This window comes from Brassica oleracea, chromosome C5, assembly GCF_000695525.1.
Source record: "Brassica oleracea var. oleracea cultivar TO1000 chromosome C5, BOL, whole genome shotgun sequence".
Taxonomy (NCBI): Eukaryota; Viridiplantae; Streptophyta; class Magnoliopsida; order Brassicales; family Brassicaceae; genus Brassica; species Brassica oleracea.
In genome coordinates, this window is record NC_027752.1 from 34,728,798 (window position 1) to 34,754,124 (window position 25,327).

General features: G+C 36.3%; 2 protein-coding genes and 1 non-coding gene across 3 annotated transcripts; 1 reads left to right on the forward strand and 2 right to left on the reverse strand.

The window, feature by feature from the left end:
- The first annotated feature begins 3,534 nt into the window (after positions 1–3,534).
- LOC106292635 (methionine aminotransferase BCAT4) lies at positions 3,535–6,332 on the forward strand. Its single transcript, XM_013728260.1, has 9 exons — positions 3,535–3,619; positions 3,747–3,924; positions 4,450–4,626; positions 4,743–4,874; positions 4,967–5,062; positions 5,406–5,522; positions 5,615–5,710; positions 5,806–5,918; positions 6,039–6,332. Exons 1-9 carry the CDS (start codon positions 3,588–3,590, stop codon positions 6,178–6,180), a joined length of 1,083 nt encoding a protein of 360 aa, XP_013583714.1. The 5' UTR covers positions 3,535–3,587; the 3' UTR covers positions 6,181–6,332.
- Positions 6,333–6,866: 534 nt separating this feature from the next.
- On the reverse strand, positions 6,867–6,946 carry TRNAL-UAG. The gene has a single exon. It is a non-coding gene; the product is annotated as a tRNA-Leu (tRNA).
- A 503-nt stretch (positions 6,947–7,449) lies between these two features.
- On the reverse strand, positions 7,450–9,544 carry LOC106296002. The gene is made up of 2 exons (XM_013732040.1): positions 8,534–9,544; positions 7,450–8,429 (listed from the first exon to the last, which is right to left on the reverse strand). The coding sequence occupies exons 1-2, from the start codon at positions 9,199–9,201 to the stop codon at positions 7,670–7,672; spliced, it is 1,428 nt and encodes a 475-aa protein (XP_013587494.1). The 5' UTR covers positions 9,202–9,544; the 3' UTR covers positions 7,450–7,669.
- Positions 9,545–25,327: the final 15,783 nt, after the last annotated feature.

The following is a 25,327-nucleotide window of genomic DNA, read 5'->3' on the forward strand; positions in this document are numbered from 1 at the left end:
AAAAAAAAAAAAAAAAAAAAAAAAAAAAAGGAAGTAATTAGAGAAGAAGCGGTGCTTAATTAAGCCTCAAAAGAGGCGTTGCTTAGTGGACACGTGTTGCCCTCTCTTCGCGCCTTTCTCTCTTTCACGAAACGCAAGCTTGCTGGTCATCTTTGCTCGGATTTTTTTCGCGGAAATCGACACTGAGATTCAGCGTGACGAGGAGATCGTGGACGGTGACGGCAAGGATATTGGAGCAAGAGACGGTGTTGGGACAGCCGAGCTCGAGAGCGGTTTTGGGCGGATCACAACGTCGAATCCGTCTCCAGGGAGGGAGAGGTTGATGGGGGAATAGCGTTCGGCGGCGTTGAAAGCGGTGGAGGAAACGAGGACGGAGAAACTTTTGCTTATTTGGATCCAAAGTTTTGATTTTTATCAGAGATCTGATCGTGGGTTTACGATTGATCGATTCCTTTTGCTTAAAGTTTGCATCTTTGTTATGATTCCTTGATTTTTCAAGTTTCTGTTTTTATCAGGTTGGCTCAATCTCTACGAGAGTTGGTTGAGTGCAGTGTATGTCGTTCGAAGCTTGTTTCGAGGGTTTATGTTTCTTAATTGACTTAAACGTCTACTACATTATAGTATCTAGTACCAGTTGCTAGATGTTGTGTCTGCATACTGGAAAAGTAGTAGAAGTTCATCAACTCTGGCTAGTTTTTGATATTTTTTAACCGATCATACGAATGTGATAAGAGATTCCATTAAGTTCTGTTCATAAAGTTAGTTTTTTAATTTCCAAATCACTACTCTTTCCTCGAGTCTCTTGCGTTTTTGTAGACGGTCCATTGATACTTGAGTGTTTATGTTCAAATTGTAGGCCAGGCATCAAAAAGTTGGAGAGAAGCCTCTTATGCATGTTTCAACATTTGTCCAGGTACTTCTTCTTCGTCAATCAAAGAGAGACTAATCCATTGCATTGCAATTAATAACTACCTCAAGTTCACAATGCAGGCGCAGCCACTTGTCCTTTCCTCATTTTGCATACGTAGGTCTATTGTCTGAGGTTGTAGCCTTCCACTCATTACTTCTTACTCTTGAATGGGTTTTGTATATTTTCACAATAATATTTGATCAAATCCTGCTTATCTTTAATTTTGGTAGTGTGGGAGGCACTTGCTCTGTTGCTGATAGGGATTAGTGTAAATCAGTTGTGTTCTCTTCCTGAAGGTTCTCATGTGGATGTCAAGTAAATTGCTGCTGAATTTCAATGGTTTACTGAATCTCTTGACTACCTTAATACAGCTTTGGAACATTGATGACTGCTACATTGTAATGGGAAGGGATACCTACATATATTATTGGTATAGGCAGAGGAATAAGTGCCACGGTTGGACTAGCGGCTACGGCCGTCTATCCTCTAATGCAAAGCCGTCTCTCAACGCTGAGAACTGGCCTCTGGTCATTGTGGTCTCAGGTATATTATTAACTTGAAACTTCTAATCCATTTGGAAGAGTAATGTTTAGATTGTCAATCACATGAAACTGTAACATATTTGCAGTAAGATTTTAGATTCTCATGGTTTACTATAAAATGTATGTGTTCTTTTGCAATCTGCTCTTGACTTGATATAGAATGTTTAACTTTTTTTCAAATCATTTGGTATTGGTATTTTGTTTTAAAACCGATGAATCTACTACTCAACTTTAGCTGCAAGTAGAAGATATAGAATGTTTAATTTTTTTTTCAAAAGAAACCTTTAAATAAGATACTTGCATTGGATGACAAAAATATAGAGGTTTCTTAAAAAAATTCTTAACACACATTTAATATTAAAAAAGTAATTAAGAACCCCATTAGAGGTGCTAGGGTTAATGATGCTCTTAGCGGTGCTGTTGAAGGAGACCCCAATATTGTTTTCGATTTACAAAATAAAGAAAATAGCACATGAGAGCATCATGTTTATTGTAGGTCTCTTAGTTTGGGATTCTTAGCATAATATAAGATACGGTCTCTTAGCTTTTAACTAAAAAAACTAAGAGATGTCTCTTATATCTCTTATATAAGAGACATTTCTTAGTTTTTTTTAGTTAAAAGTTAAGAGACTGTATCTTATATTACGTTAAGAACCTCAACCTAAAAGAAATGCAATAAATATGTTCTGACCACATGAGTGCATCAAGTCCTAGAGAAAACTTTTTTTTTTGTCAAAGTTCTAGAGAAAACTTATTAATCAATTGAAGGCCCTTTCTCCAAAAAAAAAACTTATTAATCAAACCTTAACGTTTTCTGTTAATAGCTGAAAATGTAAATTTTTTTTTTGAAAAAATAAATAAATTACATTGTATAATTATAACTTTCGCGTACATGCATGATATCATACTATATATCAATGAGTGTTTTAATCTAAATATCAGCCTAACTGTATAATTTACAGTGAAATGTAATATTTTAATTTTTACTATCATCTCTTTGGTTTTTAGTCCCATTTTAAGTTGGATTTTAGTTTGAGACAAGTGATAATAGTGTTTAAAAAACTTACATTAAATCTAAGTTACTATAATTGTGATTATGAACAAAACAAAGAATGCAGAGTTATTATTTATTATTGAAACTAGCTAAAGAGATATCTTTTCTTTATCAGAATTTATCTAAAGCTTGAAAATTTTGTGTGTTTTACATTTGAATCCTTCACTAATACACATTTGACCTACCCTCCTCCTACCCATTAACCTCCACCTAACTAAGAGCGCATTCACATTTTAAACACTATCTTTCTTTCAGTTTCAGTTTCAGTTTCAGCCACATCCTCAAAATTTTAATAATTACAAACAAATTCTTAAATCTTAAAGTTTTCTCCACGTGACGAGAAAGAACTGTGTTTTCTCCACGTGGTGCTTATAACCGACCAAAAAAGCTATAGCGCATTAACATCAAGAATTAATATAGCAACAATGATAATCTTACATAATTGTCGAAAGAATATTTGCATACATAAACTTAATCGGATCAGTGATCTAACTAGGGTTCTTGTTCTTTTTCCGTTAAAGACGTTAGACGATGATTAATCCGGGTTCTTAGGGTAGAGTTCTTAGCTTCGGCTAAGAACTGTTTTTTAGATTTTAACTAAGAAAGTTATTTTAAATAAGAGATATAAGAGTGGTTCTTCGTCTAAAACACAAACAAACAAAATGTGTTAAATCATAAGTTAAAAACTCCAAATTAAAAGCATGGATTAGTAAGGTAACCGACCAAAAGCTATAGCGCATTAACATCAAGAAATTAATATAGCTACAATGATAATCTTACATAATTGTCGAAAAAATATTTGCATACATAAACTTAATCGGATCAGTGAGTAAAGTTGTTTAAAAAAAATTATCATTTTTCGGAAAAAGAAGAAGAACAAATTATATAAAACTGTTAATTTCTAACAAGGAATAATAACCTTTTCTTCTTTTTCATTTTTAGCTTAAGTTTAATATTATTATAAGAAATAATAAAAAGTTGGTTGCGGACGTATATATAAAGAGAAGCAGTCCAAAGCCTTAAAGACAGACAACTCAAGTTTCTTACACAAAAGCAACTCGACTATCAAAACAGGAAATCCATGGCTCCTTCTGCGCTATCTCTTCCTACAAGGTAAAATACTATATCATTGCAAAAAAAGTTGTATGCATTAAGAAAAGATGGTAATAATCACGCATTAACGTATGTAAGTCTGATAATATGATATATGATTGATGATGATTATTAATTTTTTTAACAGTGTTTCGGATGAGAAATACGCGAATGTGAAGTGGGAAGAATTAGGATTCGGGTTTTGTCGTACCGACAACATGTATGTTGCCAAGTGCAAACATGGAGAGAGTTTCCAAGAGGGGAAGATCGTTCCCTATGCTGATTTACAAATCAGCCCTTGCTCTGCAGTTCTTAACTATGGCCAGGTTTGTTATTAATCAGTAGAGATCAATTAATTAAGAAAACCTATAATCAGAACATGCATCCATCATCACCAATAGAGTTAATATTTTTTAGCATTGCATGCATATTTTTAGCTATTAATTAGACTTGTAAATGATGACAAAAAAAAATAAAAAATTAGACTTGTAAATTTGACAACATCGCAATATATATATATATATATATATATAGTATATAAATATCAAACAAAATTGTTTGAATGTGTTGTCCCATATGATGATATTGCTATCAATTTATTGTGACCTACGTACAATTGTGCAGTTTTGTAGATATAGACGGCACAATAAACGACTCTCAAGTAATTGTTTAATTAGATAACTACTATAAACATGTTTTAATTAAAATACATTAATATATATATAACAAAATGAATAGACTGCCCTATAAACTGTACAAGTGAATTTTCTTTTAATATATGAAAAGATGATGGCGGATTGAGTTATGTGCAAGCAAAATATCTGAAATATATGTGGTTTGGACATGAATAGGGCTTATATGAAGGGCTTAAGGCGTACAGGACATTAGATGGCCGGATTGTGCTATTCCGACCAGACCAAAACGCTCTCCGCCTTCAATCGGGTGCCAACAGACTTTGTATGCCTTATCCCACGGTCGATCAATTCGTCTCCGCCGTCAAACAAGTTGTTCTTGCCAACAAGAAATGGGTACGTACAAAAAGCTGTGCTCAAACTTCTATACCATATATACAATATAATAAATCTTATGAAAATGAATATATTTTTGAAATATATAATGACTTCTTATAATTTTGTATATATAGATTCCTCCTCCGGGGAGAGGAACATTGTATATCAGACCAATCTTGTTTGGTAGTGGTCCTATACTTGGCTCACTTCCTGTTCCCGAGTACACCTTCACAGTGTTTGCATGTCCCGTTGGACGTTATCACAAGGTGAGTGTGTTCTTCTCATTCTCAACATCATCTTTATTATTCTAAACTATAATGTTTTGATGATTTTGGTGAAATTTTGTTTCTTGCTATAGGATAACACGGGGTTGAACCTGAAAATTGAAGATAAGTTTCGTCGTGCTTTTCCAAGTGGAACCGGTGGTGTTAAGAGTATCACAAACTATTCTCCTGTAAGTTTGAAATAAATAATCAATTACAGAGGTCTCTTAGATTATGTTCCAAAATTTATTAACATTATGTTTTTTTTAAATGCCTAGTTATATGTTTAACTTTTCTTTTCAAATTATAGATCTTAAATTCAAAGTATAATTAAAAGTCTACAATTTTAGGTTCTAATTTATAAATTTGTTTAAAAATATTAAGATTTTCTTAAAAGATCAAACCATGTTTGACCCTTCCAATTCACAATGCTAAAAAACGGTCCTACTGCCTATATTATTAACATAAGCTGTGTTTTATATTTCCTGAACGATTAGTTAATTAAGAATGTAATGAAAAATTTCTTTGTTGAAGGTTTGGATAACATTAGCAGAGGCGAAAGCGCAAGGTTTCTCTGATGTTTTGTTTTTGGATGCTGCAACTGGCAAAAACGTCGAAGAGCTTTTCGCTTCTAACGTTTTCATAGTCAAGGTAATTAGAAAAAAAAATAGTCACACTCACATAGACATTTTATTAAGATCTTTAAGAGTACATTATGATCGAAATGTAATATTGTGTTGTAGGGAAATGTTGTGTCGACTCCAGAGATTTCAGGAACAATATTGCCCGGAGTCACACGTAAAAGTGTCATCGAATTAACTGGTGATTTCGGCTACAAGGTTTGAATATTAATTTCAACATCATTTTTGATACAAGTTTGTAAACAATATTCATTAAATCTGATCATTTGCTTTGATTCTCATCATTTTAATAGGTTGAGGAACGTGTTGTTCCCGTTGAGGATCTTCTCGATGCAGAAGAAGTTTTCTGCACTGGAACTGCTGCAATTGTGACAACTATTGCGTCCGTAACCTTCAAGGAGAAAAAGTAATCTTGTTATCAACAAATATACACAATACTATACCAAGAATCGTTTTTTGTGTTTTGTTTTATTTTCATATATGTTGACTAAAGAATTGGGTGTATATATATATTCAACACGTACAGGACTGAATTCAAAACAGGTGATAAGACATTGGCTGCGAAGCTCTTTGCGACGTTAACGGATATCCAGATGGGCCGGGTCGAGGATAAGAAGGGGTGGATAGTGGAGCTGACTGATGCCACCAAACCAGGGTTGAAACTTTGAACTTTATTTGAAGCTGTAACTTGACAAATTATATAAGAAACATCAGAAGATGTCTCTCGATCTTTGTGTTTATCATATTATGTCATGTTGTGATGTATCTTAAAGGGTTGGTATGAAATATTATAAATAAAAATCTCATGGCTTTTTCAGTATTTACTAGTCTCCCTTCAAACGTACTATTTGTTTACACCAAAAAAAAATTATTACACCAAAAAAAAACTTACTATTTGTTTACGTGTTTGTGCATAAATAATATGATTTTATCAATTTTGATTAAGGTAATGGATTTTCTATTTAAAATATAGAAACGAGAATGAATATTTGTTTTCCAAAATACGATGAATAATGCATGCACCACCATTCACCAACACGTTACATATACACATTATTATTTTATTTTTTAGTGCTTTAATTATTCATGGACATTCGATTTCTTTCTCATGTATGTTCACCGTTTACGATCCACCAATCCTTTTGTTATAATTTTTGTTTTATTTGCCTTTTTTTAAAAAAAAAAAAATTGTTTTATTTGCAGATTAATATTTTGCTTTATCAAAAGAAAAAAAGAAGGAAAACGAATACAGCGTCTATGAGGAAAATGACGAACATTTCTTTGGTGAACACCGAAACCAAGTAAAGTAGTAAACGTTATTTACCACAAATATGAACGGAAATAAATAAAAATATGACAGCTGTGGGATTTGAACCCACGCCCTTTCGGACCAGAGCCTAAATCTGTCGCCTTAGACCACTCGGCCAAACTGTCTTTATCTTCACTAGTTGTTTATATATATTCTTCATATATTCGCTAACTTCGGAATTTAAGTTTAAAATTTGGCGTAATATGAAATAATTACTAGTATCGATTATCTTATGAAAAAAACGAGTCGGTAATATAAAACCCCTGTATGAATTTTATAAACAGACCTTTCTCCTAGTAATATAATTTTAAAACTATTTGCAAATTTTGATACTCTTGGTTGGACATCAGCCACGAAGCCACCCTTCTTTAGGTTTGTCCAATCTATGGGCTATGAAACTTCAATAATCTCATCACTATCACTCGAAACGTTTTTTGCTTCACCATTGTTGTTCCAAGAAGCCCTGTTTTCAAGTATACAAGCCAAGAATTGCCCATAACGAATCCTGGAACGAGGTTGGGCTAGACCCATTGGTTTATGCAGGTGGGTTTATGAGGATGAGATCCCTGTGCAAACCAGATGATCAGTACTGATTGTGCCATGTTTACATGTTTGGACTAGGATAGGATAATGAGATAAGAAGTTGCTTCTGTCATGTTTAGCTGTGCATAAAAACATATAAGAAATCTTAATAATGATGACATCCACCTTCTAAAAAAAATTTGCCAGCTAATTCCTAACGCTACCACAGAAAAAAAAAACATTTTCCAGAAGAAAAGAAAAAAGAAAAAGAAAAATTGTGAGTGGAAGACAACTCATGAACTGGTAAAACGACAAAGCAATACACGTCAAACGACACCAAGCTGGCTTTGCTGTCTCAGCTCTTTCCTTAGCTTCTGAGAAAACAGCCTGCAAGCATCCAAACTCAGATCCACCGCCGCAGCTAACGCCACGTGCGCTGCTGCATCCTCCGTGCATGTCACGTGCGTCACGCCGACTTCCACCTTCGGTTTGCTCTGTTTCCCCACTCCTTCCACCGAAGCCGACATCACGAACCCTCTGCTCTGCGCCGGATGCTTCGGCAGTAGATATCCAAAATCCGACCCGGATCCTGATCCTGGTCTCGACGCGGGTCTCGACCCGGAGCTGGAACCGGATCCGAGATCCAAACTTCCCTGAGGACTCGTTGTCGGCGTGGATCCCGCGGTGGTTGTCCCGCCGGTGACGTCAATAACAAAACTCCCGCCATTTTTCAAACTTATAGACGACGATGCGGAGACCTCGGTGGCGATTCCGTCTTGGAAGAGCTCGAAACGGTAACCGAGTGCGTCTGAGTAACCAGCTTCACGCCAGGCCTCTAGTCGTCCCCATGGCTTCCACGTGCAACCGTCGGGTCGGAGAATAAGCCACGCGCCGGGACTCGATCGCGTCACGCGGTTCGAACCGGGGGATGGAACGAAAGGTGTTACCATGGAGGCCATCGCTACGGGTGACCCGGAGAGATCATGGACCGTTACCGACCAACCTTTTCTCTCCTTCGAAGGCTGTTCCTTCTCCGATTTCATCGAAGATATGCAACTACTCCTCGTTTCAGACATCATTGACGAACTGTGTAGTTTAATAACAAAAATCAATTTAGCTTCGGTTTTTAAAAAACTTTTCTTGCTATCAAAGTCAAGAATATATCTGAAATGTTTCTATTTATAACTAACCTGTGAAGAAGATTCCGATCGCCGGAACCGGAGTTTCTAGCGCCGAACTTGCAAGTGAACACGGCTTGTTTGGTGTTTCCTTGTACTTGGAAAACCTGAGGGCTACACTCTGGCTCGCCGTAGAACTGAAACACGAATCTCGGGTCGGGTTCAACCCGCACGCTAACGTGGAGCTCCGGATCCGATCCAGTCTTATTCCTCCTTTTCCCCCTCAAAGCGACCCATCCGTTATGCGCCAAACACGTCTTCGTCTCCGCAGCTTTCAAATCCAGCGAAACCTCGAACCGTCCGAGCAGCTTCTCACTCGCGGAAGCGAGTCCACACGACGCGCCAGTAACGCCTTCACCGCGTGAGTAAGTCTCGATGGAGAGGACGTTTAACTTAGGCTTATTCAAAGATGCCTTGATCTGAGATTTGCTTAGACTGAAGCAAGCTGCGACGGTTGAGCAACGCGTCTCGGATTCAGATTCGGTTCGGAAGATAACCGGAGCAGAGACGATTTGGCGAGGGAAGCTCTTGAATTTGATTTTGCAGTAGCAGTTAGGAGCTGATGTGGAGGAATTACTGATTCCGGAAACAGACGGTTCAGATGAAGAAGAAGAAGACGGCGCCGGGAATCTAACGGCTAAGTTCCCGACTATGATCCGTACGAAAGAGCACGGATCCATTTGAATTTTGAGATTGGCGAGAGAGCTAAAGCAAACACGATTAAGGTTTGAGAGAAAGAGAGATGCTGAGTGAAGAAAGAAAAGAGAAGAAGGTATAAAAATGGAATGAGTTGAGAAATAGAAACAGCCTGGAAAATAGTTGGGGATTGCATATTGAAATAGTAATTAAATATACAATATATATTTGGTTTAACGAAAATAAAGATTCTGTGGGGTTAATGTGAAACAATGAGCTTACCTTCTAATCTTCACCTATCAGATTCCAGAGAGGCAGAGTTGTTTTTTCTTTTCATTCTACTTCTTGTTTCAAATCTTTTTATTTTATTTGTTTCCTATACTGAATATTTTCTCAAGTCTTGTTTTTGAACTGAAAAATTGTTTAGGTAGCTGTATGATTCATGCAATCGTAATAAATTGCTCTGCTGGGATATGTATACCATTACTAAACAGTGGAAACAAATATTTCTGTTGATTTCGATATGATTTTGAACTCATATGCAAAAATTATTAATAACAGGAACAAAAAATAATAGGGGAACACCGTGGACGCATGCAAGAGGTTAATCGCCGTCATTGGCTACCCAGGTGGGGACTGAGATAAGCCACAGTGCATCCTCGCTTACGCAATCTTTTATCTGTCTCTCTGTTCACCACTTCGAGATGAGAGATGAGCTGGCCCCAAAGTGGAGCTCTTCGGTATTTAGTTGGCATCATCATCTTAAGTGGCCTACTAATAATATGGATTCAATCAATCTATAATTATTTCTTTTCATTAAAAGTCAAGATAATTATAACAATATTAAAACAGAACTTAGTCTCTCTCCTCTATCTACATTCTCTCTCGGCCTTTCATCTCATCTGCCACTGAATCTTACTCTCCGGCGTACGGATGTCGCGTCAGAACGCGTGCCGGAGCCAGAGGGGTCTCTTCTCCTCTGTCTCGTCTTCCTCTTTGCTCTAGGTCGTCTCTGCTCTCCCTCTCCCGATATGCTTGATCTTTTAGGTTCGAACTTGCGTCGCCGGTGGAAACTTCAGTCGCGAGGAACCGATACAAGGTAAGGGTAGCTCTTTTCTCCGGAATTGCGGTGAGGATCTGGCGAAGTAGAGCGATCTAGAGTCGACTTTTGGGTTTATGGAGAGATTCACTTTTCCCTTTTATGGATCTCTCGGGTTCTCTATCGTCGAGGGGTGGTAGCAAAGGGTCTTGTCACGGTGGCTTCGGCGGTGGTCTGCAGCTGCGGGTCTGTTGCTGGTGCTCGTGCTTGTTCGGTTATGGTGGTGTTTGCTTAGGATTTCTTCGGGTCGGAGAGATTCCGATGCTTGGCTTGCCGTAACCAAGAGTTCTCTCAGGTTCTTTGAGGGCTTAGGAGACGAGGGTTGAAGGCGGATGTGATCGTGGTGAAAGTGTCCGGTCTGATTTCTTCGTGCGTGTGTTTTCCGGTTCACCTCGAGTGGTCGTCTATGGCCATGAGAGGTCTTCTTGTTGCCTCGCAACTCTTTCAGAGCTCCTGCTCATGGCTTCCTGTTTTGTTCTTCTCCGAGAGTAGGTGACGGCTTCACTCGACGAGTTCAAGTCTCTCGCTCATCATCGTCATATCACACCCCGTGGCTCAGGGGTTGATAGTTCTTGATCAAGAAATTGGTCCTTTGGTTCTCAAAGGCCTTGGTTGCTTAGGCGGTTCTCGGGGGTCATCCACCGCCTCAGAGTCAGCATCCAGTCGAAGCTCACATCCCGGCGCCGTGGTGATTGGTTTTGTTCCTTCTACGGTGGTGAGGCTGGCGTTTCTTGCACATGTTTAGAGACTGCTTTTCAGAAAGTGGCGGTGGAGGCAACTCATCTTTGTACAGGTTTCGTAGATGGCGGAAGCGAGTGCTTGCTCGTTTTGGGATGCGGTCAAAGTGTCGGTGGCGCTTTATACGAGCTGGCCTTGGTGGCATTCGCAAGGCATTTGTAAGTATCTGATCTCTCCCCTTCAGTCGTCTTGTGCTTCATAGACAGAGAAAGTTATGAGCTTGTGGAGATCATCGGGAACTAGCTACTCCGGAAACGTCAAGGGAACTCCCGGCATCCGTGGAAACGAGGAGAACCTCACTTTCCCGAGAGTCACGTTGATGGTTGAGAACAGCTACCGATATCGAAGGATTTCAAAAAACATCCTAACGGAATGTGCCGGGTTTAGTGGGTGGGCGAAGCTAGGTTTGTAATAGTCAGATTTCGATAATTTTGTTCAAAGCAAGCTTGTAACTGTATCTGATTCCCGATCTTTCGGCAGATTTTATATATTAATATATTAAAAAAAAAATTATAACAATATTAAAAATGCTTTTCATTAACTTCTGTAATTTCCTTCACTAACTTCTGTCGTTTTGTTCCCACACGTATGGTTTCATCATATCAAATCGACATTGTTATTTTCATTCATGAGTTTTTTTATTAACTAAGTTACGAATTAGTAGAAAATAATGAGAAGCTTGACAGATAAAAAGGTTAAAATAGAAATTAAATGAGCAAGAAGAGCAATCTGTACTACAGAGAGGAACTTGAGGAGACTGTCGAGCGGCAGCTGTATGGCCCACCCACATAGAGCGGTGCGAACACTAATAACATAAATAAGCGATTTTAAAAAATATGCCCTCATTTATCTATATTATTATTATTATTATTACTATAAAATAAAGTTTTCTCAATCCTCTTTCCTCCACGTCGACTACCACCTAGATAAGAATTCAGGGTGTTTCATGTACCCTTCTTGTTCCAAAACATTAAAACCAGTGTTATAAAAAGAGATAAGTAATTTTTTCTACACGCGACACGTGTCTGAAGCGTTGTGTTACATTAAAGCTTACCGTAATGAAATTTTCCTGTTTGATGCATGTTGGGTTATGAGAAAGGAGGTTGCGTCCGGCCCAGAAGAGAAGTGCTTCGCGTTGTAACCCTAATTGCTAGATCGAGACTGCGTATCGACTTTCCTTTCTTGCGGCTGCAACGCCAGAGTTTCTTTCCCTGGCCTAAACGGCCGGAGCTGTAACTCCGTCTTTATTGCAATAAAATCCATCGCCCAACAAACACAAAGAGCCGCCCAACAAATGCTCTTTTGTCTTCATCACCTACACGCTGTATTAGGGTTCATGTTCTTTCTGCGACTAACATTGTTTTCCTTCATTCTTCGAACCAACTATGGAGTTTCAAGATGTTCAACTCATGTGAAAAATAGCTTTGTGAATCTTCAGTGGCGAATTTATACCTTCTCCTCTAATCAACGAAACGTTACGAGTTATTGATTCATCAGCTTCGAGCACGATCTGTCATTGAATGCAGCTTACCCTTCTGCAAGGCGGTGCCTTCTTGAACATCATCCTCTCAACTGTAGAAAACAGTAAAGAAAATTTTTCTCTCTCAAATGGCAAATTCATCAATCTTCTTTCTGATTTGAAGTCAGGCCGATGTTCTTCCATTGTGGAGGAGATGAAATTCCTCAGATTCTGAAAGCCATAAACGTGGGGAGCTGATGGGCTGGGTATGCTCTTACTGGATTCAAGGGTGATTATGTTCTTAAACTCATGTTCATGGTAAGATTATAAACTATTTCGGTGTGTAATCTCAACATTATCAAGCTTTTGAATTTTAGATCTTTATTAAGGTGATTTTGCTTTTAAAGTCATGTTCTTAAAACTAAACTCATGTTCATAGTGTTCTTTACTGATTATCTTATGAATGATAAATTTATAAGCCGTTTGTAGATTTTGCTTCCCTTCTTAATGTGTTTCACGCGACCCTTATGCCGGCCACTATTAACTCTGTGAGTTTTTTTTACTGCAAACTTATTTACTTTTCATTCACTTCATACTCATCTCTGAAAGATTCTTCCGCTTGGTTTTACAGAAATGGATTCCGACGAAGTCGATTCAATCCAACTCCAAACGCTCCAACCTTATCATCCTGGAAAGATATTGAGCATCAAAGAAGCTTTTGTAACATTAACCATTTATTTGGAACCGAAGGTTCACTATTTAACAGAGAAATCCATCGAGGTGTTGTCTATATCTAAGTAGGATTTCGTGCCATTATGTTTCCATCTTTATTCATTCGACTGCTTTTCTTTGCCATTACATTAAAACATTAGGAATGTTTATTTTTTGTAGGTACTCAGAACACATACAACCCCATACACGACCCAATTATGACCATAGTGAAACCACACTTGGAGAAAGTACAAGTTGTCTTAGAGCCATATACCAAAAACGTAAGGCACGGCTTTAAAAAGTTGGTTGAGTCCACCAAAGTCTACCATCGGTAGGTCCGTATAGACCATGTTTCCTGTTAGTTTTTTGAATTCAATATTAGAGTTTAGTAATTTCACTATGTTGAAAACCAAGGCTCAAGAAATGTTGAAGAACAATGAGATTACCAAACCGGTTGCAAAAATGGATTTAGCTATGGTTGGGGTACGTGTTGTCTACCATTTGCAAATGCATTACATAATCTTCTCAAACTCTTTAACTTTCTAAACCCTTTTTGTACTTCCAACAGGCCACAACTTTGATTGGTTCCCCTCTCATATTCATCATCAAATTGCTTTCTGCAGTCTCCAAGTAAGCTATGAACATCTTTCAAGAATAGTATGTTACTTTTACTTGAAAAATTTCAATCCTTTGTATCAGAAAGTAGTTACTAATTTTCATCTTTTGTTTTCAAGTCAAATAGTCCTAAGGGGAAGAAGAAATACAGCCATAAACAAGAACCAATCATTGGATATTGACGAGGCAAACACCGTCTCTATCACCATCAATCATCTACCACCTCGAATCAGTTTAGGACTTTACTAGGATTCTGGAGTTAAGTTTTTGGTTAGACCATTTTTTTTGTCTACTTGCTATGTGATACTTGATGTAATCTTTGCTTGAGACTGCTCCTACTTACGAATTATATGATTCCAGTCACTATGATGTGTTTGTCTGAGAGTTTAAACACGTCCCGTCTATTTCTATAGCAATGTGATACTTGAGAAGAAAGCGTTCTATGTTTTATGTTACTAAAGTGATCTAGAAGCTTTGTTTCTTTTCTCTATTTCAACCTTATCTGAGTCTCTCTCTCTCTCTCTCTCTCTCTCTATGTTTCCTTCAAAATGATAACCTAACATTCTTCTATTTACTTGTGGTGCTACAGGCTCAGCTTCTTAAAGCTTGCGGCACAACACCAGGCTCACCGGTTAAACTTAGGAAAGCATCTGAAAACCTGGAAACTCCTCAACATGGAAAACAATTTACATCTTCCCAGTTTGATTCTTGGATCTCCAGTTACTCTGATGCAGTGTTTCACTTGGATGAAAAAACACCTGAAGCCTATGGAGAAGAGGTTTCAGAGCAAACTCCTAGCAGGTGAAGATGTGCCGGATGTTACTTTTCTTAGCTGGATTCTTACATAACTTAATAAATTCTGAAGGTTTCATGGATCTTGAATTCTCACAGCAACGGGAAAGAGAAAGTCAGTGCGGTTTGAATGTGATTTTGATCAGTCTTACTTATATATAGGTTTGGGGTGTCATTATTATGGAAACGAAAGGGCGCAAGTAAGGATTTTAGTCATACATCATTTTTCTCATAAGTCCATATTCCACACACCCTATGGGCTTATTAGGGGAGGGGTCCCATTCGTTCTGTTCGCTACACGCCATCCAAAATGAACCTAGAATTTATTTATATATGCTGAATTATCATCTAAAAAAAGTGACGATAATTTCATTTGATAAAATATCAATAAGTAATAAGTATGTGTACTACAGTGGTTATTAAAATATGAATTTTGTATATATTGATAACATATGTATAACGTTTGATTTAAAAATATTCAATAGATACATATTAGGGCAGTTCTTTAAAATATCAATTTTTAAGTTTTTGTCACAAAAATAGCATTCAAAAAATAAAATGACTAAAATAGATTTTTTTATTTTTTTATTTTAAATATTTATTTTTTATTTTTTTAAATTTAAAATCCTATCCCCAAAACTCCACCCCTTAACTTTAAACCCTAAATCTAGATTAGTTAATCCTTGGATATAACTGCATATTTACTCTTTAATAAAACTTATTTTGGTCATTTTCCTACTTGAAGTTTATTTTTGTGAAAATAAACTAAAAAGGTTACTTGAGAAAAATTTTCATTAAAAAACCACGTAAAGCTCCAACATATATAATATATTATACGCAGCGACTTCTAAACACAAACATTAAAATAAAATGTAATAAATTTAATCTACATAATCCCTCCGCACATAAAGATTCTTAACAACTATAAACGTTCTAATACATTTCTGTTGCAAATGCTAACACAAAACACATGCAATCAAAATACACAATAAAATTGTCATACAAATCACACGTAAGTTAAATTCTGTGTGAAGCGCGTATCGATCCTAGAACGTTTATAGTTGGTTCAACCGTGAACCGGTCAAGTAGTCCGATTGGATCCATGCTAGGTAAAGTTTACTGTTTTACATAATTAAAAATACATTTCAAAGAGAGTAAGAAATAAAATAAATATTAAAAATATATAAAACATAAAAAAACTTATATGTTAAATCTCAACCGCAATTCTAAATAATACCAGTATTGAAAAATGTAAAATAATGACATAATAAAATGTTTTTTAGTTAGATTAAACATATACTTTTAAATACAAATAATAAAACTGAATAATAAATAAATTTTAAAATTATTTTTACATTATTAAAATAAATAAACATATATTTTTATAACATAATTATTATTTTTAAGAGAAATTAAAATATTTTTTATATATAAATTATTAGTTATATTTAAAATTGTTACCAAAATGAAAAGTTATTAGTTATATTTAAATTGTAAAGACTTTTAAAATATATTAGAAATATGCATCGATGTAAGAAAAGTAAAATATATTTTCATTTATACAATTTCAATAAACCTATTAAAAAAGTTAGTCAACAAAAAAAAGGAAGCTGAATATTAACACAAAAACTACATAAATAATATTAATGATTATTATATATTAATAAAATAAACATTTAAAAATTTAAACAAATATAAAAAGTATAATAAAAGTGGGCCGACCCTAGTTTGTTTAAAAAAAAAGTTTAGCATTATCATTATCAGATAGAAAAAAACAAACAAACTGAATAATAATTTTAAAACTTTTTTTTGTCAACAATTTTAAAATTGTTTTTCTTCTCCTTGTCTTTTACATAAACTCATTGACTAGACTTTCAAAAAATATTTTTTTTAATAAATTTTTCAGTAGATAAAATAACTAAATCAATAATTAGTTTGCGAAAAAGCTGAGCAAAGATAATATTTTAAAATTTTCGGCTTTGAATTTGAAAAACTCCTTTTAGAAACCAACAAAATATTTGAAAATTATTAAATAATAAATTAATTAAAAAGAAGAGGCTTAAGTATAAGATTTATAAGAGAATGTGAGATGAAAACTCTGTCAATGTGAAATCAAAGTGAGTAGAAGAAACAGTAACCCATAATGGAAAGTTCTTTTACTATCCTAATTGGTTGTAAGATAAACCAAAATAGCTTTTAAATATCTTATGAATTTGCGTAGAGTTTGTGAATTTTGAGAGATAATAGATTTTAAAAAGTTATGTGGATTGTGAAAATTTATATACATTGACTTATGAAAATTATCATTGCTTTTTTAGATTGGTATAGATTTTCATGAATTTGTATTACCACTTTTCTATCATTTTTTTTGTAAAATAGATATATAATTTATTTATTTTCTAAATCATATAGCATTATCATTTATTTTTTATTTATAATTATAAAGAAAATAATAGTGATATATAGAAAATTGAACAATTTTCTTAAATAGTCATGTTAAAAGTTTTGTCACAAAAAACATTCAAAGAGGAAAATGAACAAAAACAGTTTCATTTAAAAGGCAAAAGACTATTTTACTCATTGCTTTATAGATATATAAGTAGTAAAAATTAAAATTAAAAAAAGATTTTTTAATATAATTTTGAATTATATGTTTTCAAATTCTACTATTTTTATAATTTTTATGATTTTTCTACTTTTTTAATAAAATATTGTTTTCAAATTTTCTTATTGAAATTCAAAAATGCTTTTTGAAACTATTTTTAAAACTTTTATTTTAAAATTAATAATATTTGTAAGTGTAGTTATTAATTTTTATATTCAAAAATATCATATTTTAAAAATAATTATATATTCAAAAATGTAAAAGTATATAAATGTAATGAATTATAGTTTTGGACATATAATTTGGATTTAAGGTGCAATATATATTTGGTAAGAATAATTATTTTGTTTTCTAGGTAATTATCACATGGATTTTGAAAATCAAATGGATACATATGATATTTTGATAGTTGAGTCTTATGAGTAAAAATGAATAGAATTCATCTTCTAATAACACTAGATTTAGTTAGAATTAAAAAATCAATAATAACTAAACTTTTTAAATAACAAGAGTCTTCCAATAATACTAGATTCACACTCAATCACTAGCGTCTAGCAACTAAACTAAAACACACAAGAGACACAAGATAACAACACAAGACGACTGGGTTTCGTAAGTTCCGGCACACTGTCCGCCTTCTCAGTCGTCCTCCGGCGTCACTCGAGACGTCGGCCCCCACCTAAACCATCCCAGCCAGGCCCTCCCCTCCTCATGGGGAAGAAAAAAAACCCAAAGAAGTCCCCCACAAAGAAAAAGAAGAAGAAGTTATGTTCTCCAGCTAGCTCTAAAGCGATAAAAGCTGCAGATCCGGCGTCTCCTTCAAATGTCTCACCACAAATTATCGTCGTGATGACACCTCGCTCGATTCTGCTACTCGTGCTTCCCCTGTAGACGGTTCTGCTTCCCCTGAAGATGGATCTGCTTCCCCAGCAAGCCCGATCTCTGAGTCTAAGTCTTCCGCCTCTGTGAAGGTTGTTAACTCAACCGTGCCAGAGCCGAACAAATCTACTAATGCTGTATCTGTGAAGGTTATGGAACCAACTGTGCCAGATATGAGCAGTCCAACAAATGTCGCTACTGTGAAGGTTGCTCTACCAGCTGTGCCAGAACCGACAATAAACAATGCCGAAACTGAGTCGCCGATACAAGCACACCCGGTCTAGGAAACCGCAAATCAAAGCCCCACCAAACAGACAAACACTTGGTGCGATAAGGCTAAAGGGATGGGAAAGAAACTGCAGAAGAAGGGTACTCTCTACATGCTGCCGTCTGGTGAAGCTTGCATCAACATTCCCAACTCAATCATTGAAAAGAGCAAGAAGTCTTGGGACTGTTTTGTTTTAGGGAAATTCTATCATGATCCCCCTTCTCAGGGCACCATCTACAAGATTGTGAATGGAATATGGAGCAAGAACTACAAAGATATTACAATGTCGAAAATGGAAGGATTTGCGTCTCTCTTTCGCATTCCAAACGCCTCCACCAGAAACTATGTCATAAAACAACGCCTATGGCAGATAGAGGGCCAGACAATGTTCGTCGATAAATGGGAGCCTGGAGTAATCCCGAAGAAACCTGAACTATCCTCTGCTCCTATATGGCTGGAGCTGCGAAACGTTCCATTCCAATTCTTTAACGTGGATGGTCTGGAACGCATAGCAGGTCTAGTTGGAGAACCTAAATTTCTTCACCCAAATACGGCAAACAAGACTGTTCTGGATGTGGCCAAGGTCTTCACCATAATAGACCCGAGGAAACCACTACCCGAAGCTGTCAATGTGAGATTCGACTCTGGTGATATTGCGAGAATTCTAGTCTCAAGCCCCTGGATGCCTCCAGTCAGCCAGCTTTGTCATGAGATTGGTCACACATCGAAGAGATGCAAGCGTGCGCCGATATCATGCTCCTTCTGCAACTCCACTTCTCACTCATCTGAGAAATGCACTCGGCTAAAGAAATCAGAGGAAAACCGTAAACCTTCAAGACGGCACAAGTCCAATCCTCCAACACAACAATGGCAGGTGTGACAAGAATCTATGCCAAAAAGCGGTTCAGTCATCACACCTCACCTTCAAAAGAGACGCTAATAAGGGATAGCAGTGGACTTACTCCCGCTGAGAAAAGACTGAATGAAAACGAAGATATCAAGCTGAGTGTGAGAACATACGATGATAAATCATCTGCTTTAGAGCATGAATCTTCTGACACCTACTCAGCAGACTCGGATGGCTACCACGATGACCACAAAAACTTCATCAGGGTTCAATCCCGAAGGAGTAAGAAGAAAAACCGAGGGGTTATTCCCTCCAAACACTATTATCCATGTATATAGATCTTTTTTGCCGGAATGTACGCGGGTTCAACGTATATAGTCACCGCAGCGGATTTAGAAAATGGTGGAAGAAGAATAAACCACTTTTTGGGGGTATTATTGAAACCCATGTAAAGCAGCCTAAGATTCAGAAGTTCATCAATGGCATCTTACCTGGCTGGAATTTTGCTGAGAATTATAGCTTCTCAGACATCGGAAAAATCTGGGTGGTGTGGCACTCCTCTGTTGCTGTCACAGTGCTGCAGAAATCGCTTCAATCTATTACTTTGGAGGTTCGGCTTCCGAACCAATCATCTGTCTACATCATTACCATTGTCTATGCTTCAAATGATGATGAGCAAAGTATGGAGCTATGGCAAGAGCTAGTCAATCTAAGCGTGGATTCTAGAATCATAAACAAACCGTGGATTGTTCTGGGAGATTTCAACCAGACCCTTCATCCGGAGGAGCACTCTAGACCACCAACGCTCAACATTGATACCAAAATGAGACTGTTCAGGGAAACTCTACTTGAAGCGGACCTAGCTGATCTGACCTACAAGGGTCCAAAGTTCACTTGGACAAACAAGAGTAAGACTCATCTGGTTGCAAAGAAGCTAGACAGAGTTCTCGTTAATGACGACTGGCTCTCCCTAAATCCAGATTCCATTGCTATCTTTGGAGAACCAGATTTCTCTGACCACGCCGTCTGCGGTGTGCTATTGAAACATGTGTCGGTTAGAGAGAAATGTCTTTTCGCTTCTACAATTTTCCACTACATAACGAGCAGTTTATGGATCATCTCACCGACCTGTGGTACTCTGCGAACGTCTCAGGATCAGCGATGTTCACCATTGCAAAGAACCTGAAGTTACTAAAACCGGGCATCAGGACGTTCAGTAGAGAAAACTATTCCAACCTTGAAAGGTGTGTGGAAGATGCTTACAACACCTTACTCGCTGTTCAACAGGACATTCTAACAGCACCATCTGAAGCTAAGGCGATCATGGAGAAATGGCTAACACTATCTAAAGTGGAAGAGCGTTTTCTCCTTCAGAGAGCACATATAAACTCAATCCAAGGAGGTGACTGCAACTCAGCCTATTTCCACAGGCTGATAGCATAAAGAAGATCATCAAACCACATTCACTATCTGTTAGATGATCACGACAACATAGTGGAAGGTCAAATGGCGGTGCAAAGTCTTTGCATTGACTACTTCTCTAACCTGATGGGAGCACAACATGAGTCTTCAATGCTAGACCCGCAAGACCTCTCTTTGTTGATGCCTTATCGCTGCTCAGAAGCCCAAAAGTTCGGTCTCACCGGTGAGTTTACTAGATAGGAGATCAATGACGCTTTCTTTGCTCTACAATCAAACAAAACAAGCGGTCCTGACGGTTATTCAGAGGAATTCTTCACTGTGGCTTGGAGCATTGTGGGAGTGGATGCAACAAAAGCTATTTTGGAGTTCTTCAGATCAGGCAGACTACTGAAGCAATGGAACTCAACCTCTTTGATCCTCATCCCCAAAACCTCAAACGCGGACAAGAGAAAGGACTTCCGACCAATCTTCTGCATCAACACCCTTTATAAGGTGATTTCCAGACTGTTAACAAATCGTCTCCAAGAGATACTCTTCCACGTTATCTCACCGTCACAGTCTGCTTTAATCAAGGGAAGATTATTGTCTGAAAATGTTCTTCTCGCAACGGAAATTGTTCATGGGTATAACAGAAAGAACATCTCTAGAAGAGGCATGCTCAAAGTGGATTTGAGGAAAGGTTTCGACTCTATCCGGTGGGATTTCATATTATCTACCCTCAGAGCCATACAAATCTCTGAAACTTTCATCAGTTGGATCGCCGAATGTATTACCACCCCTACATTCTTTGTCTCGGTAAATGGCGTATCTGGAGGGTATTTCAAGAGCTCTAAGGGACTGCGACAGGGCGACCCTCTATCACCATATCTCTTCGTACTGGCTATGGAGGTTTTCTCTCGTCTACTGAGCTCCATGTTCGACGCTGGCTACATCACGTACCATCCAAAGACTGCAGATATTAACATCTCTCACCTAATGTTTGCTGATGACGTGGTGTTTTCTTCGACGGAGGCTCGGCCTCTTTACATGCCATCACCGAAGCTCTGGATGACTTTGCGGGTTGGTCAGGCCTCCATGTAAACCGCGACAAATCTGAACTTTTTGTTGTTGGTTTGAACACTTTAGAAGCACTGGAAGTTGCAAATTATGAGTTCCCCATTGGTAAGCTCCCTATTTGATATCTTGGTTTACCTCTAATGCATAGGAAGCTTAGGATATCAGAATATGAACCACTATTGCAAAAGCTGGCTGCTACTTTCCGGTCCTAGGCTGTCAAAATGTTAAGTTATGCAGGGAGACTCCAGCTTCTATCATCGGTCATAACTGGAACTGTAAACTTGTGGATGACAACTTTCATTCTACCAAAAGGTTGTCTGAAGAAGATCGAGTCTCTATGTTCTAGATTCCTTTGGGCTGGAAACATAGACAACAGAGCAACAACGAAAGTGGCTTGGACAACAGTCTGCTTACCGAAAAAGGAAGGTGGTTTGGGGCTACGTAGATTCTGTGAATGGAACAAGGTATTGTGCCTGAGGTTTATCTGGCTCCTATTCTCCACTACTAACTCACTGCGGGTTCAGTGGCACAAACACCACCATCTCCGAAATGCAAGCTTCTGGGCGCTAGAGAGCAAGGCCACTGACTCGGCATCATGGAACTCGATCATCCCTCTAAGACCTTTAGCAGAGCAGTTCCTCAAGTGCAGAATAAATGATGGGGTTGATTCAAGGTTCTGGTATGATATCTGGACACCTTTCGGACAACTTATTAAATATCTTGGTGAATCGGGTCCGAGAGATACCAGATTACCTCTCTCGGCATCAGTGAAAGATGCAACAAACGATACATGCTGGTCACTTCCTCAACCAAGATCAGACAATGCTCTGGTGCTCCACATTCACTTAACCACCGTGCAACTGCTGCTACAGCAGTCTACTTCAGATTCTTTTCATTGGGTAGTTCAGGCCAAGGACTACAAAGGCTTCTCTTCTTCGAAGACTTGGGAGGCGGTAAGGCCACGAGCTGAGGAAAAAGTGTTGGCCAAATCAGTGTGGTTCAGTGGAGCAGTTCCAAGACAGGCTTTCAACATGTGGCTAGCAAATCTCAACCGACTACCGACGAAAGTAAGGCTTGCTTCTTGGGGTTTGAACATACAAACAGCTTGCTGTTTCTGCAGCAATCAAGATGAATCACGAGACCACTTGTTCCTCAACTGTACTTACACCACAGCGCTTTGGAACCGGAACTTCGAACGGCTAGATCCTCGTCGTATGGCTTTCCTAACATGGGAAGAACTCCTCTTTTGGCTACGTGTCTCAGCTGCATCAGCACCTTCAACCCTGAAGAAGATATCTACCCAATCCCTTCTCTACAATGTCTGGAGGCAGCATAATTCTGCAGTTCACCTCAACGGATTTTTGCCATTGCAGACAACTTTCAACACCATCGACAGGGAAATCCGCAACACCATTAGTGCGAGAAGACATAGGAGGAAGTTCACGACTCTTATGCAACTTTGGATTAGATGACTCGTTCTTCTACTCTAATTTTCTGTGCATACCTTGTTTTTTATTTCTTTTTTGCCAAGGTATCACTAACTAGACTTTTGTAACCCTAAACCTTTCATTCTATGATATTCACATTTTAGCAAAAAAAAAGAAAAAAAAAAGAGATTTGAATGAAATTTAAAAATTCTTAAACCAATAACAATAGATTCTACTAAAATTTTTGAAATCCAAACACTAATAACAATGAAATCTCAAAATTTCCAAAGTTCATGAGAATTCACTTACTAATAACCCCACCTAATAAACTTATCTTTTAATGTGGCACATATTTTACTTTTTAATAATCTTAAACTTAGGCCCATATAAACATATTTTATTAGTTAAGGTTAGTAATTATTCAAATACATATATTGTTAAGTGTTTTTTTTTGTAAGATTTTGATGCCCTAGCTAAGCCAATGTTTCTTTTTCTTTCAAGTAAGCACAGCTCTGCACCACATTCCTTGAGAATTAGGATACTTGGTACATCCTGTAATGGTTTATTAAGTTTTTTTTTGCTTGCTAAACCATACCAAAAGAATTGAGTTTTTGAACTTCTTGTCTGCCTCGCACCTGATAACAACGTTTCAATGACTTCACACTTTGCAACAAACATATCTCTTTGTGAGTTGTGACCATCTCTTTACGTTTTGAATCTTGTGATAATTGTTAGAATGCCTGAAATCCATCCTTAAACTCTGCATATTTACATGCAAATAAACTAATTAAGAACAACTTCTCTATAAATATAATGAAAGGCATAAACTAAGAACACCTCCTTATTAGGATTGACCATGACAAAGAGATCCACTTTTATGAGTTTAGCATAAGATTCTTTTTATTACTCCCTATGTTTCTGATTAGATGATGTTGTAGCACGAGTATTTTGTTTTAGTTTACATGAAGTTTTGAGACTTTTGTAAAAACTAATAAAATAAATGATTAATTTTTAAAAATAAATAAATCTATACTAATAAAAGGGAGCTTTTGAGGCTCCATAGAGTGCCCACATCAGCGGAAAAAACTTATTCTAAAAGATAACATATGGCATTAACAAAAAAAAAACATATAAAGAAAAATAAATAATAAGTAAATATATAATATAAGAAATAGAAATGTTACATTAAACAATAATAAGTAAATATACAATATAAGAAAAATAAATAAAAAGTAAATATACAATATAAGAAATAGAAATATTACATTAAACATCTATCATAATTTATAATCTGATATAAAAGCAAGAAAATTAGAAAACATAAATATATAATTAAAAAATGAAAAAACTAAATTAAACATCTATCTGAAAAATGTATATATACTAATAAAATGGAGCTTTATACTAATAAAGTGGAGCTTTTGAGGCTCAATAAAGCGTCCACATCAGCGGAAAAAACTTATTCTAAAAGATGACACGTGGCATTAACAAAAAATAAAAATAAAAATACATATAAAGAAAAATAAATAATAATTAAATATATAATATAAGAAATAGAAATGTTACATTAAACAATAATAAGTAAATATACAATATAAGAAAAAATAAATAAAAAGTAAATATACAATATAAGAAATAAAAATATTACATTAAACATCTATCATAATTTATAATCTGATATAAAAGCAAGAAAATTAGAAAACGTAAATGTATAATTAAAAAATCCTTACTAATAAAAGAGACCTTTTGAGGCTCCATAGAGCATCCACGTCAGCGAAAAAAAATTATCCCGAAAGATGACACGTGGCATAAACTATAATTTTACATTTTAATATGACTAATTTTTGAAAATAATAAATAATATGTAAACATGCAACATAAAAAATGGAAAAATTACATTAAACATATGTAACATTACCATTTTTCACTTAAGAAAAAGACGGCTTATCTCCATGATGTAACATTACCATTTTATAAAAAAAAACAAAAAACAAATATATATAATTTCGAAAATAATAAATATATGTAAACATACAACATAAAAAATGGAAATACTACATTAAACATATGTAAGATTAACATTTTACATTTTTATTTTTTTACCTTTTGAGGCTCCATAGAGCATCCACATCAGCGAAAACAAATTCTCCCGAAAGATGACACGTGGCATAAAATATAATTTTACATTTTAATATTACTAATTTTCGAAAATTATAAATAATATGTAAACATACAACATAAAAAATGGAAAA

What these genes read in the sequence shown, in the direction of transcription:
- LOC106296002 (XM_013732040.1), bottom strand. Translation starts at nt 9,201, where the DNA reads ATGGATCCGTGCTCTTTCGTACGGATCATAGTCGGGAACTTAGCCGTT. An exon ending in GATCGGAATCTTCTTCACAG is followed by an intron (nt 8,430 to 8,533) that starts GTTAGTTATAAA and finishes TAAACTACACAG; the next exon opens with TTCGTCAATGATGTCTGAAA.
- LOC106292635 (XM_013728260.1), top strand. Translation starts at nt 3,588, where the DNA reads ATGGCTCCTTCTGCGCTATCTCTTCCTACAAG. An exon ending in TTCTTGCCAACAAGAAATGG is followed by an intron (nt 4,627 to 4,742) that starts GTACGTACAAAA and finishes TTGTATATATAG; the next exon opens with ATTCCTCCTCCGGGGAGAGG. An exon ending in GTATCACAAACTATTCTCCT is followed by an intron (nt 5,063 to 5,405) that starts GTAAGTTTGAAA and finishes TCTTTGTTGAAG; the next exon opens with GTTTGGATAACATTAGCAGA.